The sequence below is a fragment of the Macrobrachium nipponense genome, chromosome 37 (genome assembly GCF_015104395.2).
Source record: "Macrobrachium nipponense isolate FS-2020 chromosome 37, ASM1510439v2, whole genome shotgun sequence".
Classification (NCBI taxonomy): domain Eukaryota; kingdom Metazoa; phylum Arthropoda; class Malacostraca; order Decapoda; family Palaemonidae; genus Macrobrachium; species Macrobrachium nipponense.
Window position 1 is genome coordinate 54,863,444 of NC_061097.1, and position 17,781 is coordinate 54,881,224.

Consider the following 17,781-nt stretch of genomic DNA (forward strand, 5'->3'; position numbering starts at 1 on the left):
TTACACTTGCCTTTTCTGTGCTCAGAACATGCAACGAGATTTGACAAGACGCGAGCGGCAATTATCAGAGCTTCGTGGCAAGTGTGAACGTGTCAAAGGAGACCAGCACATTCAGTCACTGGCCACTGAGATGAAGAATCACCTGCTCTTCTTGAGTCAGACAATTTCTGAAACGCGACTAGTCATTCAAACTCGCCTTCAGCAATTGCGGGTAAGTCTGCGCTGCCAGTCGATGTCCAATTGCATATGTTTACCTCTGCTTGCATTATTACCATTGGAATCCTCTGTAGTTTCTATCACAACAGTCTGAAAGTACCTTTCAATTTTTCCCTCAGAGATTGATTAGCCTGCTTATTGTAGTAATAATTGTGCCTCTGAACAGCATTTGATCAATGATGTGGGCAAATTTTGTACATTGCATGTAAAACATTCACTGTACTTTGCATTGTAGCTTTATGTTAATTTTCTGTGTTTGATTTCCTGACTTCTTTCTGTAATATATATTCTGTGTTAGCATTTTGTATTGTTTGTCAACTACCAAGTCAAGCAGGTAAATTATTTTCCTGGATGTTGTTTCATGATTGAGGTAAAAACTGATGAAATTCATTTTAGGAGATCCTGGCAAATGAGACTGCAAGACTGGAAGCTACTAAACAAGACATAGTTAAAGACTCTGAAAGCCCAGTTGTGAAACAAGAACCACAGAGGATGGAGGAGCCTGAGGTCACAGAAGTCATCACGGAGCCCACAGTCTACCAAGTCATTAGAAGGAGAAGCATAAAGAATATAGTTATGATTGACGGTGTACCTGTGGAGACTGAGGAGGTTGTTGAAGAGCCAGAAGAACATGTCATAAAACGGTCGTTGTTCGTCGATCCTAGCATGACGACTACAGTTGTGAGAGCTATAAGGAGAAGAATAATCAAGACGGTGACGATGGTTGATGGGAAACCAGTAGAAAAGGAAGAAGTAATCGAAGAGCCTGAAGATATCACTGAAGAATTTACTGAATCTGATTCATCAAAGTTCCTTGACTCTGTTTATGAACCTGGAGTGTCACCTGTGATCTCTGGCAGCCTTCCTCAGAGACTTAGAAATCTGGTAAGTTCTGAGACTGAGTTCCTAGACTCTGCTGAAGAGGTGCAAGAACCAGAAGCAACAGTAACATCTCAGCAGTTCATTAGAAGATTAGTCAAAAGAACAGCAATGGTTGATGGGAAGCCAATTGAAATTGAAGAATTTGAGGATCCAATTGAATGTCAGAGAGAACTGACACAGAGATCCAAACCTGGTGAACCAAAAGAGGAAAAGAAACAACCACAGGAAGTGACACAATACGGTCAACGTATTGAAGCATTGGAAAAAACGTGCAAAGTCATAAAAAAGAGAATAATTAAGAAAATTGTTATGATTGATGGTAAACCTCAAGAAACAGAAGTATTGGTAGAAGAGCCTGAAAATGAAGCAGTGGACTCTTCAGTGATGGAAGTAGAATTTGAACCTGAAATTTCAACAACAAGGAAAATTATGAGAAAGAGAATCATTAAAAGGATTGTGATGATTGATGGAAAACCTGTAGAAAAAGAAGAAGTTATAGAAGAACCAGAAGAGATGTTGCAGGATTTGCCTTCTGATTCAGTGGTTACAGAAACTGTCTTTGAGCCAGAAATCACCATGACAAGGAGAATAATAAGGAAAAGGATAATCAAGAAGATAATTATGGTTGATGGAAAACCTGTCGAGACAGAAGAAGTTGTGGAAGAGCCTGAGGAAGTTACAGATGAAATGCTACAGAGTCTTCCTTCAGACAGAATGATCACAAGAAAACAGGTAATTCTGAACCCAGAAAAATCCACCCAACAACTCAAGAACAAATAATCAAGAAGACAGGGAACCATTAAGACAAGAAGTCAAAATAAAAGATGGTTGAAATGAAACCAGTCGGAGACAAGAACAAGTTTCTGGAAGAACCTCGAAGAGTTTAAACAAGATTGATGCCTACAAGAAGTTCTTCCTCAAGGCAAGAATTAAATTCACAGAGACAGTGACTGAACCAGAGATCACCACAACAAGAACAATTATCAGAAGAAGAATAATCAAGAAGATAATTATGGTTGATGGGAAACCAGTTGAGACAGAAGAAGTTGTGGAAGAGCCTGAGGAAGTTACAGATGAAATGCTACAGAGTCTTCCTTCAGGCAGAATGATCACAGAAACAGTAACTGAACCAGAAATCACCACAACAAGAACAATTATCAGAAGAAGAATAATCAAAAAGATAATTATGGTTGATGGGAAACCTGTTGAAACTGAAGAAGTTGTGGAAGAACCTGAGGAAGTTACTGATGAAATGCTACAGAGTCTTCCTTCGGACAGAATGATAACAGAGACAGTGACTGAACCAGAAATCACCACAACAAGAACAGTTGTCAGAAGGAGAATAATAAAAAAGATAATTATAGTTGATGGCAAACCGGTCGAGACAGAAGAAGTTGTGGAAGAACCTGAGGAAGTTAAGGATGAAATGCTTCACAGTCTTCCGCCAGATTCTGTGATAACAGAAACAATATGTGAGCCTGAAATAACTACCACCAGAAGAATTATTAGAAAGAGGATTGTGAAAAAAATTATCATGGTTGATGGAAAACCTGTTGAAACAGAAGAAGTTGTCGAAGAGCCAGAGGAATTTACTGAAGAGAGCACTGAAAGACTTCCATCTGAATCAGTGATTACTGAAACAGTGTGTGAGCCAGAGATTACAACAACAACAAGGAGAATTGTAAGAAAACGAATAATAAAAAAAATAATCATGGTTGATGGCAAGCCTGTGGAAACAGAGGAGGTTGTTGAAGAACCCGAGGAAACCACTGATGAATCTGTACAGAACCTCCCATCTGATTCTGTGATTACAGAGACTGTTTATGAACCAGACGTGACCACCAGAAGAATTATCAGAAAGAGAATAATTAAGAAAATCATCATGGTTGATGGAAAACCTGTCGAGACAGAAGAAGTTTTAGAGGAACCAGAGGATGTTACTGAGGAAATGATTGAAAGTGTCCCAACAGGTTCCACCATCACAGAAATAGTGAGAAGGAAGCGTATCATTAAGAAGATTGTTATGGTTGATGGTAAACCTGTTGAAACTGAAGAGGTTGTTGAAGAACCGTGTGATGATATGGCTGTGCAGTTGAGTGATTCACCTCTAAGTAGACCTTTGTACAAACCTGAAATTAAGGCAACAGTAATTCAAAAGAAAACAATAAAGAAAATGAACGTGGTTGATGGTAAACCACTTTCAACAGAAGAGGTTGTTGAAGAACCAGAAGATTCTGTTATCAGTGTTTTTGAGAATGTTCCTTCAGACTCCTCAATTACTGAAACACTGTCCCAGCTAGATGAAACATCGCCACGAATCATAAGAAGAAGAATAATAAAGAAGATTATTATTGTTGATGGCAAACCCACAGAGACAGAAGAAGTGATTGAAGAGCCAGACTCTGAGGGTGCCTCTGAAGATGAACATCCTTCGACTCCCACTTCTGGTGGCATTCGTATCATAAAGAAAAATATAAAGATTCGTCGATTTGTCCGCATTGTAGATGGCAAGCAGGTGGTTGAGGAAGAGAGATCTGAATCCCCAGATGAAGTTATGGAATATTTAAAGGCTGGTGATCAAAGTGAAGAAATAACTCTACCTATTAGTCAAGATGTGGAAAATGTTCAGTTTGAGCATGGTGATGTAACAGGTGTCCAAGCCCATCAACCAGCAAGAGTAGTTAGAAAAATTAGAATAGTGGAAGGCAAACCTGTTGTGTCAGAGGAAATTTTAGAAGGTGGTGAGCCAATTGACAAAGAGACCATATCAAGTGACATTAAAACTGTTCAAGTCCATGCGGTAAGACGTAGAATGAAAATTGTTAAAAGGGTACAAATTATCAATGGAGAAAGAGTAGAGACAGAAGAAGTTGTAGAAGAACCAGAGACGCACTTTGGCATGCCTGATGATGAATCTGGTATAACAGTAACAGAATTTGTTGCACCAGAAAAGGACAGTCTTCCTGATAAAGATGAAAAAACAGTGAATACTTTCCCAGCCCCAGTTTCTGCAGCTGAGATTCCTCAAAAGCCAAAGGATGCAGACAGCAACTGGAAAGAAAACCTTTATGTGTCTCACTCTAATGATGATGAAAAACCATCGCAGATTCTCTCTAAAACATCTAACTTTACAAAATCATTACCATGTGAACCTCCTAAACATTCAGAATCTGCGTCAGGTGTATTCCCAATTCCTCAAGGGTCTTTACCACAACCAGAAAGGGAGGATGATAGCCAGCCAAAAGATAGTAGTGAGGATGATGATATCTCAGTCAATGTATGGACAAAAGGGCTATACAATAAGAAACTTGATGAGCCACGTGAACATAGCAAAATCCCTGATTCTACTGATAAAGCTCCTGTAATAATGCATGAGGAGCATGCCAGTGAAGGTGACCCTGAGCCGTTCCCAGAACCTACCAAGTCTTTAAAAGATGTGACGCGGGAAATTTCAATTTCTGAGGAAAAAGAAACTGATGTTCCAGAAAATATTATGAGTGGAAAGGTAGAGACTATTGAAAAAGAAAAATCTAAGGAGCTATGTCCCCTGTCCTTCCCCTCACCTAGTGAACTTTCAGTTGTGGAAAAAGATAGGGTGCCAGCTCAGTTAGAGGAATCATATGCTGATGATTCTCCTTTCCCAACACCTGAAAGAGGAGAAGGTGGTGTTGCTCAACTTCGGAAATTCTTTGAGACACCAAAAGTATTTGAAACATCTGTTTATAGAAGGACAAGCATGGAAGAAATTACAGAACTCATCCAAGGCAAAATGGAGTCTCCTATGTCCCCTGATTTTCCTGTGTTTCCTCCTAGTGATAGTGCCTCATTGAGTCCGTTCCCTGTGCCAGTGGGCGATATTCCAGAGCCTGAACATTCAAGTGCTCATGTGCCTAAAGATTGTGAAGGAGAACTGAAAACATTTAAAGAACCCACATATTCACCAACATCAAAATTAAGGGAAGTGGGGAATATCACTATGGCGCCATCTCCTGCCCCTCCTGTGCCTGTAACTGCCCCTGACTTTTCTAGTAAAGATTCTAAAAGCTTCATTCCATTCGCTCAGCCTGAGGAGTTTGTCGATCATTTTGCATTCCCTACAGTTTCTCGAGATGATAACTCTGATCTTGTTCACGAATCAGCACATGGATCTGTGCCAAACTTCAGTCAAAGTCATTATTGCCAACCTGAAAAACAGCATGTTAATTCTATAACTAATGAGCCAGATAAAGCCCCACCCTTGATTGATGAGAAAAGACCTAATTTAGATGATGAGTTCATAGACTTCCCTAAACCACAAGGAGAATTTCCTCAACCAGTTTCTCTTGAAGGAAAACCAAAAGATTCTGATAAGGGCATAACAAAATCTTGGCCAGAAAATAAGTATTCTAGTGTTTCATTTACTGAGGAACCAGAAACAATTCCTCAGTCAAAGAATCCTCCAGTATCACCACCAGTTATCATGAAGATAGAAGCAACAGATGTCCCACTCTTCCCAACTCCAGGAGTTCCAGCTAAAGAGGATATTGCTACTTCTTCAGATGTGACATCAGAAAAGGTAGAAAATGTATTATATGTAAATGAACCTAAGCCTCTAGATAGTAAGTCACCTGACCTGCATGAAAAAGGAATGAAACCTCCAGAATGTAATAGTGACACTGCAAATAACAAACCTGTAGAGCCCTTCCCTGCTCCAGCTTCCTCTCCTACTCAGGTTTTGCCTGTTGACGGTCAGGCTCCTGTACAATGGACCAAAGAGAAATATTCTAAAAATGAAATCCAGTTCCATGATACAGGCTGTCCTCAAGGCGTTGAATTTGATCTTCCTGATTTACCCATGAAGAGACCAGATGACATGACTAACAACAAAGAATTCCCAGTACCATTGGCATGCTTCCCAGAACCAGTAAGTAATGACCAAACTCCAGAAAATGTTGAAACATCTGTTGTATTTACTGATGCTGTATATAATAATGCCCGAGTTAGTGAGGAAAACACTCCCATAGTTGAACAAGAAAACCTGAAGCAGACACCACCTGTAATGCCAGTGTATGAAACAGAGGAAGACATTCCAGTGACTCCTTTCCCTGAGATTCTTTCTGATGTACACAAAAAGCATGTTGTAGTTGATAAGCCAGAAGAAAAAGGTATAGTTGGTCAAGATTATAAAGAAAAGATTCCGTTAGAACCATTTAAAGAAATTGTTTCAGTATCTTCACAAGAAGTTGACATAGAAGCTTTCCCAACCCCAGAGTTCCCTGCTGCTCAGACAATGCCTGCTGATGGGCAGGCTCCTGTTCAGTGGAATACAGATAAATATGACCAAAATAAAATGCAGGTAAGTGTTAAGGAATATCCGGAAGGTGTACAGATTCAGTTACCAGATTTACCAATGAAGGGACCAGGTGTAGATGAGGATAAGAAATTCCCTGTACCACTTCCTGATTTCCCAAGGCCAGAATGTGATGACCAAGAGCCAAAGATGGCTGATTCTCCAATAACATTTACTGATAGCGTTTATAAGAAAGACACAGTTACTGTAGATTCTTTACCAATCGTTGAACAAAAAGACCTAATGCAGCCCTCTGTAATGGTACCTGAATATGAATTAGAGGAGGAACTTCCAGTGGAACCTTTCCCTGATATTATCTCAGATGATCAACAAGAAGGAACTGTAACTGGTAAACCAGAAAAGAAAGATGCAGTTACACCAGAATTAAGTGGAACAGACCCAACTGCTTCCTTCCCTGCTCCTGTTTCATCTCCTGCTGAGGAGATACCTCCTAATGTTGAAGGTCATTTACAGTGGACTGTTGAGAAATATGGGAAGATTAAAGTAAAGATCTGTGATGAGTCACATCCTGAATCAGATGCGGAGGTACAGTTATCGGATTTGCCTATGAAGAAACCGGATGATGAGCCAACAAAGGAAGATTTTCCTAATCCAGCCGGTAGCTTCCCTGAGCCAGTTAAAGATTTCCAAGAACCACAGAAGGCTGAAACTTTGCCTACCTTTACCAAAGAGGTGTATACCAGAGATAAGATGAGTGATGAATCTCTTCCTATTGTTGAACAAGAAGATCTAAAACAGCCTTCAGTTGTAGTACCAGAGTTTGAATCAAAGAAAGAACCTTTATTAACTCCCTTCCCAGAAATTCTTTCATTGGCTCCCCAAGACAAAACAAAGGAGGAATATACAGAAGACAAAGTTTTGCTAGAATCAAAGGAGGCCACAGTTGAATCTTTCCCTGCTCCTGTTTCTTCTCCTACTCGGGTTTTGCCTAGTGACGGCCAGGCTCCTTTGCAGTGGACTGTTGAGACATATGAGCAGAGTAAAGCAAAGGTGCATGATGAATACCCAGAATTGGGTGTGGAAGTCCATCTACCAGAGTTACCAATGAAGAAATCAGATGAGGTACCAAAGGTCAAAGATTTTCCTATGCCAGCAGTTAGTTTCCCTGTACCAGTCAGATATGATCTGGAACCAGAAAAAGTTGAAACTTCTCATGTATTTGCTGATGCTGTATATAAGAAAGACATAGCTGAGGAGGAACAAGGTCCTATTGTTGAGCAAGAAGACCTTAAACAGCCGCCAGCTATGATGCCTGTGTATAAACCAAAAGAAGAACTTCCAGTGACTCCTTTCCCTGAAATCACTTCAGACGCACAGGAAAAAGATACTGCAATGGACAAACCAGGGAAAACCATGGTTATTGAACAAAGAATTGAGGAAACGCTGACTGATAAGTCTGAAGGAAAAGAATTGGTTACACCAGAGTCTGAAAATACAGTCTTAGCAGAACCTTTCCCTGCTCCTGTTTCTTCTTCTACTCAGGTTATGCCTGGTGACGGCCAGGCTCCTTTGCAGTGGACTGTTGAAACATATAAGCAGGATAAAAGAGAAATACATGAGGAAGTATATCCTGAAGGTGATCAAATCAGTCTACCTGAGTTACCAATGAAGAAACCAGAAAAAGTAATTGATAAGAAAGATTTCCCAGTTCCATCAGGCTGCCTTCCGAAACCTGCTGGTGGTGGTGACCAGGTTCCAGAAGAGGCTGAGACATCAAATGTTTTCCGAGATGAAATATATAAGACCGTGGAAATTATTGAGGAGTCACTGCCTATTGTTGAACAAGAAAATCTGAAGCAGCCTCCAGTTAGAGTACCAAGTTATGAACTCAAGGAAAACGTCCAAATAGCACCTTTCCCTGGAATTGCCTCTGACCCTGGAACAGAAAATGTTGTAGATGTTAAGGAGCTTCAAGAAAATGGTGTTGCTCTACCTGGTACTGTCGAGAAAGGTACAGACATAGCTGTAAAAAGCTTCCCCAAACCAACAGTGTGCAATATTGATGAAGTTCCCACAGTTGCAAGTCCAACCACAACATGGACAGAGGACCTTTACAATAAGAAGAATGAAAATGATGAAAAGGAATTGACTATTCCTGCTGATGAATCAGTAACTCCTCTGCAAACAATACCAGTGAAGAAACCTGATGAACCAATTAAAGCAGTGGAATTCCCTCCACCATTTGGAGATGTACCTCAACCATCAGGAAAAGAAGATTCCTATCCAGAAAGTGCAAACAAATCTGAAACTTTCACAGATCCCCTTTACATCCAAAATAAGTTTGGTGATAAATCCACTCCATTTACTGAGGAGGATCATTTGAAACAAATGTCTCCATCTCTTCCATTATATGAGGACACTCAAAATATTAAGGTGGAACCTTTCCCTGTAATTATATCAGAAACAGAGGAAGTGCCAGTAATAACTGTGCAGAGTGAAGAAGTAAACAGGGGACAGATGGAGGTAGATTTCCCCAACGTCGAAGCAAATAAAGTAGATGTCTTACCAACAGATCCCGCTACTATTGTCCCTTGGAAAGATGAAACTTACACAAAGAAAGAAGTGATTGTAAGTGCTGAAGATATTCCTGACAATAAATCAGCACCATTGTTACCTGCTTTCCCAATGAAAAAGCCAGGTAAGCCAGTGAATGATGATAGATTTGTAGCACCAGTTGGAGAATTCCCAGCTCCTTCAGGAGACTCACAGGATCCTAATCCAAGTTTAAGTCGAGACAATGCCTTTACCGAAAACATTTATGAAAAAGAAACAGAGAATATAAAACCTACGGAATTCATTAGAGACAATGATCAAATGTTAGTGACCCCTGTTACTATACCTGAATACAAAGAAACAGAAATTTCAGAACCCTGTCCATTCCCAGCAATTGAAATTGGAGAGGAAGCAGAACCTGAAGGAATTAATGAAGGAACAAATGTGGAAGAGCCACCTTTAGAATCTGTTGTTACAGAGGAAATCTGTGAACCAGAATCTACAACCACAATTAGAAGAATCATTAGAAAGAGGATTATCAAAAAGATAGTTTATATTGATGGCAAACCAGTTGAGACTGAGGAAGAGGTTGAAGAACCAGAGGAAATTATCACTGAAGAAAGTGGTTTTGAAGATCCAGACACTGTGAGGGGAAGAAAGCCTTTAGAATCTGTTGTTACAGAGGAAATCTGTGAGCCAGAAACAACAACCACAATCAGAAGAATCATTAGAAAGAGGATTATCAAAAAGATTGTTTACATTGATGGCAAACCAGTTGAGACTGAGGAAGAGGTTGAGGAACCAGAGGAAATCATCACTGAAGAAAGTGGTGTTGAAGATCCAGACACTGTGAGGGAAAGAAAGCCTTTAGAATCTGTCGTTACAGAGGAAATCTATGAACCAGAAACAACAACCACAATCAGAAGAATCATTAGAAAGAGGATTATCAAAAAGATTGTTTACATTGATGGCAAACCAGTTGAGACTGAGGAAGAGGTTGAAGAACCAGAGGAAATCATCACTGAAGAAAGTGGTGTTGAAGATCCAGACACTGTGAGGGAAAGAAAGCCTTTAGAATCTGTCGTTACAGAGGAAATCTGTGAACCAGAAACAACAACCACAATCAGAAGAATCATTAGAAAGAGGATTATCAAAAAGATTGTTTACATTGATGGCAAACCAGTTGAGACTGAGGAAGAGGTTGAAGAACCAGAGGAAATCATCACTGAAGAAAGTGGTGTTGAAGATCCAGACACTGTGAGGGAAAGAAAGCCTTTAGAATCAGTTGTTACAGAGGAAATCTGTGAGCCAGAAACAACAACCACAATCAGAAGAATCATTAGAAAGAGAATTATCAAAAAGATTGTTTACATTGATGGTAAACCAGTTGAGACTGAGGAAGTGGTTGAAGAACCAGAGGAAATCATCACTGAAGAAAGTGGTGTTGAAGATCTAGACACTGTGAGGGAAAGAAAGCCTTTAGAATCAGTTGTTAGCAGAGGAAATCTGTGAGCCAAAACAACAACCACAATCAAAGAATCATTAAAAGAGAATTATCAAAGATTTTTTTCGTTTAAACCAGGAGATAATTCAAAAGGAAATACATTGATTGCACAGTGAGACTTGGGAAGATTGTTTGAGAACCGAGAAATTATCACTGAAGAAAGTGTGTTGAAGATCCAGGACACTGTGAGGGAAATAAAGCCTTTAGAATCTGTTGTTTACAGAGGAATCTGTGAACCAGAATCTACAAACCACCAACAATTAAGATTATTAGAAAGAGAATTATCCCAAAAAGATTGTTTTACATTGATGGGAAACCCAGTTTGAGACTGAGGAAGAGTTTGAATTTAACCAGAGAAATCACTGAAGAAAGTGGGGTGTTGAAGATCCAGACTGTGAGGGAAAGAAATTTCTTTAGAATCCTATTGTTTACAGAGAATCTGTGGCCCGAAACAACCACAATCAACAAATCATTAAAGAGAATGATAGAAAGAGAATTATCAAAAAGATTGTTTACATTGATGGGAAACCAGTTGAGACTGAGGAAGAGGTTGAAGAACCAGAGGAAATTATCACTGAAGAAAGTGGTGTTGAAGATCCAGACACTGTGAGGGAAAGAAAGTCTTTAGAATCTATTGTTACAGAGGAAATCTGTGAGCCAGAAACAACCACAATCAGAAGAATCATTAGAAAGAGAATGATCAAAAAGATTGTTTACATTGATGGCAAACCAGTTGAGACTGAGGAAGAGGTTGAAGAACCAGAGGAAATTATCACTGAAGAAAGTGGTGTTGAAGATCCAGACACTGTGAGGGAAAGGAAAGTCTTTAGGGAATCTATTGTTACAGAGGAAATCTGTGAGCCAGAAACACAACACCCAATCCGAAGAATCATTAGAAAGAGAATTATCAAAAAGATTATTTACATTGATGGCAAACCAGTTGAGACTGAGGAAGTGGTTGAAGAACCAGAGGAAATTATCACAGAAGAAAGTGGTGTTGAAGATCCGGACACTGTGAGGGAAAGAAAGCCTTTAGAATCTGTTGTTACAGAGGAAATCTGTGAACCAGAATCTACAACCACAATTAGAAGAATTATTAGAAAGAGAATTATCAAAAAGATTGTCTATATTGATGGCAAACCAGTTGAGACTGAAGAAGAGGTTGAAGAACCAGAGGAAATCATCACTGAAGAAAGTGGTGTTGAAGATCCAGACACTGTGAGAGAAAGAAAGCCTTTAGAATCTATTGTTACAGAGGAAATCTGTGAACCAGAAACAACAACCACAATCCGAAGAATCATTAGAAAGAGAATTATCAAAAAGATTATTTACATTGATGGCAAACCAGTTGAGACTGAGGAAGTGGTTGAAGAACCAGAGGAAATTATCACAGAAGAAAGTGGTGTTGAAGATCCGGACACTGTGAGGGAAATAAAGCCTTTAGAATTTATTGTTACAGAGGAAATCTGTGAACCAGAAACAACAACCACAATCAGAAGAATCATTAGAAAGAGAATTATCAAAAAGATTGTTTACATTGATGGCAAACCAGTTGAGACTGAAGAAGAGGTTGAAGAACCAGAGGAAATTATCACAGAAGAAAGTGGTGTTGAAGATCCGGACACTGTGAGGGAAATAAAGCCTTTAGAATCTGTTGTTACAGAGGAAATCTGTGAACCAGAATCTACAACCACAATTAGAAGAATTATTAGAAAGAGAATTATCAAAAAGATTGTCTATATTGATGGCAAACCAGTTGAGACTGAGGAAGTGGTTGAAGAACCAGAGGAAATCATCACTGAAGAAAGTGGTGTTGAAGATCCAGACACTGTGAGGGAAAGAAAGCCTTTAGAATCTGTTGTTACAGAGGAAATGTGTGAACCAGAAACAACAACCACAATCAGAAGAATCATTAGAAAGAGAATTATCAAAAAGATTGTTTACATTGATGGCAAACCAGTTGAGACTGAGGAAGTGGTTGAAGACCCAGAAGAAATTATTACCAAAGAGAGTGGTGTTGAAGATTCCAGACTCTGTGAGGGATAGAAAGCCTTCAGAATCTGTAGTTACAGAAGAAATCTATGACCCAGAAACTACCACTGTTAAAAGGATTATTAGGAAAAGGATAATAAAAAAGACTGTATATATTGATGGCAAACCAGTTGAAATTGAAGAGGAAGTTGAAGAGCCTGAGGAAATTACTGAAAAGAGTGTTCTTGATGAACCAGTGTTAACAAGTGAAGAAAAACCATCTATGTTTGTAAAAGAAACATATAAACCAGATACTGAGGCCATTATTAAAGATGCCATTAGAAAGGCGGAAAATGAAGATAAGCCTGAAGGAAAAGAAACCTCGACCAAAGTCATTAAGCCAGACATTGATGATCAGCCACTAGAAGCAGCAGACGAGATTGTGGAGTCTGTTGATCCAGTTGAAGAACCAGTTAATACAAAACAACCACAACCAGCCGATGCTCCAGAGAGTACCTCTTCCATCGGAAGATTTTTCAGGGGTATTTTCCAGAAGATCGTTCCTAAGGAGTCAGAGGAAACTTCAGAGGAGCAAGGGAAGCCCCTGTTGGAAGATGTCAAAAAGACAGGGGAAGCAGAAGACTTATCTCTTCCAAAGAGCAAAGCAGTATCCACCGACCATACAGTTAGAACAGCAGTTGAAATAGAAGAGTGTGAAGAAGCTCCCTTGGGTGTTGAACCAAAATCGACACCTAGCATTACGAAAGTTGTGAAGAGGTTGATCAAGAAGATAATTTACATTAATGGCCAACCAGTAGAAATAGAAGAGGAAATTGAAGAACCAGAAGAAAGTGCTGAAGAAGGCAAAGAACCTGAAAGGAGTGCATTGATTCCTCTTGGAAAAGAAAGCTTTAAGGAACAAAAAACTGATGTGGAGGTTTCTCAGAAGACAAGTGATAAACAGATGCCAAGTGAGGCTGTCACAGATGATGTTCTTGTGCCAAAAACAGCTCCAGGTAAGATTAGTCAAAGAAAGGTTAAGAGGGTTGTCACGACTGATAGTAAGCCAGTGGAGACTGAAAAAGTTGTGGAAGAGTCAGATGGTGTGGCTCAAAGACCGGAAAAGGTTGTTGACAGTGCAGAAATTCCAGTTGATCCTCAGAGTGCTGCAAGGAAAACGGTTGTGATTGTTGATGGAAAACCAAGTGAAATAGAGGAGGTAGTTGAAGGGCCAGACTCGTGTGAAGAACTTCCCTCACCTGCACGTGATTTAGTAAGTAAGGCCATTCCTACTCACACTAAGGATGCACCCACTAATCTTGATAGTATTAAGAAATCAGACATTATTGATGGTAAGTCTCCTTGTAAAGAAAGTTTAGAAGAAAAACCAGAGATTTTCACTGATGAGACTGTTGTACCTAAAGTGATTAAAAAGAATATAGTCAGAGATGACGGTAAGCCTGTAGAGGTTGAGGAAGTTGTAGAGGAGTCAGATGGAATTAGTAAAAGTAGACGTAGTGTCCCTGGTAATGTTAAAGTGGAAAGTATTTCTGAACCCAAGTTTTCTAGTAGGGGTAATGAATTAATTATTGAACATCTCCCACAGCCAGCAAAGGATTCCTTAACAGATTCTGGAGGTACTAGAAAGGAGGTCACTGGTAAAGATCTTCCTTCTCCTAAAATAATGGAAGAAGTGAAACAGCAGCAGACTCCTGAAGAAAGGCTACAAGATGTCCCCACAACACTTGAAGGTAAGCCAACTGATTCTCTACAGAACATCAGGGAAGTCCAGTTATATCCAGGTACTGGAGAAGGAATTAGCGAAGTACCTTCTGAAACTATAGATAAAAATGATCTGGTACCTGAGAGGGAAATCAAAGTTCTTCAGCCAAAACCATTATCAGTTGAGGGCAGTGTTAAGTTTGATGGTAATGAAATTCCTGATAAGGCCATTAGAGATTCAGTACCAGAACCTTCTGAGAAAGATGTGCCTTTACAAAAAGCTCCTGGTGATCTGGAAAAACATCAGCCCACAACCACTGCTGATAGTACAGAAGCAAAGGATCCATTAACAGAAGTAGCTTTAGATAGGCAACCCATGACTGAAATTAGAATTAGTCCAGTTGATGTAGTGATAGAGAGTAGACATACTGATCAGACAGATAAAGCATCACCTCAGATTTCCCAGGTAGTCTATAGTACCGAAATAGCTGAGAGAGATAGAGAATTAGACATAACGCTTGATAAGCATGTCCCTGTAGAAATGAGAGAGACAGTTCCAGAGGAGAAAGATCCTGAAAGAATGGTTGGAAAAGCTGTGGTAACACCAATACCTTATACAACTTATATGAATGATCAGTTTGTTACTAGTGTTGACATAGAATCTTTGCCTTCAACTGAGGAAGCCCATCCAAAGAAGGATATCACACATATCACAGATGAAGCAAGAGAAGAGCAATCTGCTAGTCCATCTGAGGTACAGTTACTAGAGGAACATTTACCTCAGGAAGTAAGTGTTTCTGAGGATCAACTAGCAACGAGATCACCAACTAGTTTAGATTCTGTGACTAGAGAGAAAATTGTTCCAAAAGACAAGAGTGAACTTCAAGAAATAGAAATTAGAGAAGAATGGGATATCATAACCTCTCTTCTCAGACGTCACCAGAATCGTAAGGAAAAGCCTACTGCATCTCCTCTAGGTCCACCACTTCTACTCGCTACATCTAAGGAACCACCAGGTCAGGTAAAAAGTGAACAGATTGATGGTAGTCTCAGTATCTTGCGCTCATCAATAGAAAAGAAAGATGCAGTTGTTGTTCAGAAAGTCATTATCACTATTATTGAAACTATAAGTACCTGGCTAGAAACTATTGAATACAGAACTTACAATATCAAGTATGCTGAAAATCCTATTGAAAGGCAACAACAGTTTGAACATCTTAGGAATGAAATACTGATCATTGAAGAAAAGATTGCCATGCTAGAAGAAGTAACAGAATATGCAAATGAAGTTCTAACTAAAGAAACAGTAATAACCATCAAAGAAACCATGATTGTCTTGCAAGAACAAGTCAGTCAGGTGGAGCAGTTACGCCAAGCACAGCAAGAGGAAGTTGCACAACAAGAGGAGAACAAAGCCCAGTACATTGCTGCAGTGGGTGATGCTGAAAATAAGATTGCAGAGCTAAGAGCAGAATTAGGCAAGATCCAAGAAACTTCAATGACACCAGAAGAGAAGGTTGTTAAGCTCGAACAGATTTTAACTGCAAATGAAGAAACAAGAGACTGTTTAACACGGCTTCTGCTTGGTGCCCATGAAATGCCAAGCGTGCCTGTTGAACATGCTTCAGATGAATTAGGAACTGTCCAGACAGAACTCTGCAACATTCAGGATTCTGCTGAGAAAGAACTAGATCGGGTGTTACGGCTGACAACCACTACCACAGAATACGAGGAGACGCTGATGGAGCTCACAAATCTTATAGAGATGGCAGAAACCATCTTGGAAGCTCGTGTAGTTGCCAGAGACCTTGACCACCTAACTGATACCATCACAAAACACAAGAAGCTCTTCCTGTCCCTGAGACAGTGTCAGAAAGTTTTGGAATCCTTAGATACTGCTTTAGAGCCAAGTTCACGGGTTCATTACCAGCAACTCTACTCTCGATCATACCTGAGGGCATCAGTCCTTCTTGATAAGGCAACCCAGCGTAATCATCAACTTGCCCTTCTGCGAGCCGAGTGGGTGCGTCTTCTCAGCCAACTTCAAGAAGAGGAGGAATGGAACGTATCGGCGTTGGAGCAAGTTACCCAGCTGCATACTGTATCTGCTGACACATACGAGGACAACACCAACTCCTGCAAGGTGAGAATGTTTTCATTTAAAGTTCTCTAATTTGGGGTTTGTTCAAGTGAGTTTTCAAGTTGGAGTTTCACGGGGCATTACATTGAATACATTACTGACATTTAACATAGTCCTTTTCTTCAGTTCTTTTACAGTTGCACATTTTTTCATAGGTGACATATATACTAGATACATGGCATGTTCTAATAGGAGTTGCCTTTTTTTATGATTTCAGCAGTAACCTTTCAACCTAATAATTCATTATTTGGCAGACTAATTCAGTTTGTCACAGATTGAGGTTTAATATGACCATTTACCACTTTCCCTAATTTGCTTATTTCAGGAATGCCAGGTTTGTAGTTGTATTTTTCATTCGACAACTTGTCAGTTAACAAACCTCTGAGGTACTGAGGACTACTTGGAAGAAAAATATCTATGTTTCTGATTAACAATGTTAACGAAGGCTTTGTTATTTTCCCCCAATTAAGTAACAGTTCCTACCGACCCTCGTCTGTTATTGATTTAGTCAATTTGTTGTTGTACGTAGACACACGTTCCATTCATGTTTTCTCCTCCAGTTAATAAGTCATCTGAAAGTTACCTGAAGATTAAATTACCTGAAATTCATCACAGATTGCAGTCTGTAATTACTGTGGTCCTCAGTTAGTGATTTAAGTTGGTGAGGAGCCCAACCTATACCATATTAAAAAGGCTTATGCAAATTGATAAGGGGTCAAACCCTAATACTCTTTGTTATATTAAATTCTAAGATTCGGTACTGTTAGTTAAAGAACCCTCTCTTTGATTGGTTCAGATATGAATATCTTGGTCATCATCACAACTGGCAACTAATACTTTATAAAAACAAAATTTACAGATACATTGAAATTGAGGATTGTAATTTTTAGCAGCTCAGTTTGTCAATAGCTAAGACTGATCAGCTGGAGCATTTTCAACTCTTGCATGGAGAATACTCAGATCTCATTCAGTATTAGTGACTCCATAGATTGGCCTGTTCAGGTACTTTGAAATGTCATTAGATGGTAGTGAAGATGACGATCTATAGGGCTGTTCTCGATTGGGACCGTGGAAAAGCCTAAACCAAGTAGCTGTGAATATGAAAGATTTTATTTTAAAATATTTATTTTACAACACTAATAGTTTTCAGTCCTTTGTAGCCCCTAGCTCTAGGAGAAGTCTTTCTTGTAACGTGCTCAAATAATAGGGTAAATTTCAAGCAGATTGTATTTTCCATTTTTGGTTTCAGTTGCAACTAACAAAAGTAGAGCTCCTAAAGCAAAATTTCATTCTGCATCCATCACAGGTCATGGATAAAATTTACCACTATTTGCCCTATTGGATGGTAACTGTAACTTTTACCAGTTAATTGCAATGTTTATGTTATATATTATCTTAAGCAATGGCTTTGACAGAGAAGGAATGAGTGTGTTTGATGTGTACAGGAGTTTTGGAAGTTTTGTCACATTTAAAAGCAAAATGGAGATGTCAGTATGTTTACTT

At 39.4% G+C, this 17,781-nt stretch overlaps 1 protein-coding gene across 1 annotated transcript in view; it reads left to right on the forward strand.

Moving 5' to 3' along the window:
* The window catches only part of LOC135209264 (muscle-specific protein 300 kDa-like), a 355,456-nt gene that overhangs the window by 275,507 nt on the left and 62,168 nt on the right, over positions 1-17,781 (forward strand). The window contains 5 exon segments of the mRNA XM_064241973.1: positions 26-211; positions 613-1,816; positions 2,034-10,382; positions 11,671-12,461; positions 12,463-16,281. Coding sequence (XP_064098043.1) covers positions 26-211; positions 613-1,816; positions 2,034-10,382; positions 11,671-12,461; positions 12,463-16,281 — 14,349 coding nt within the window.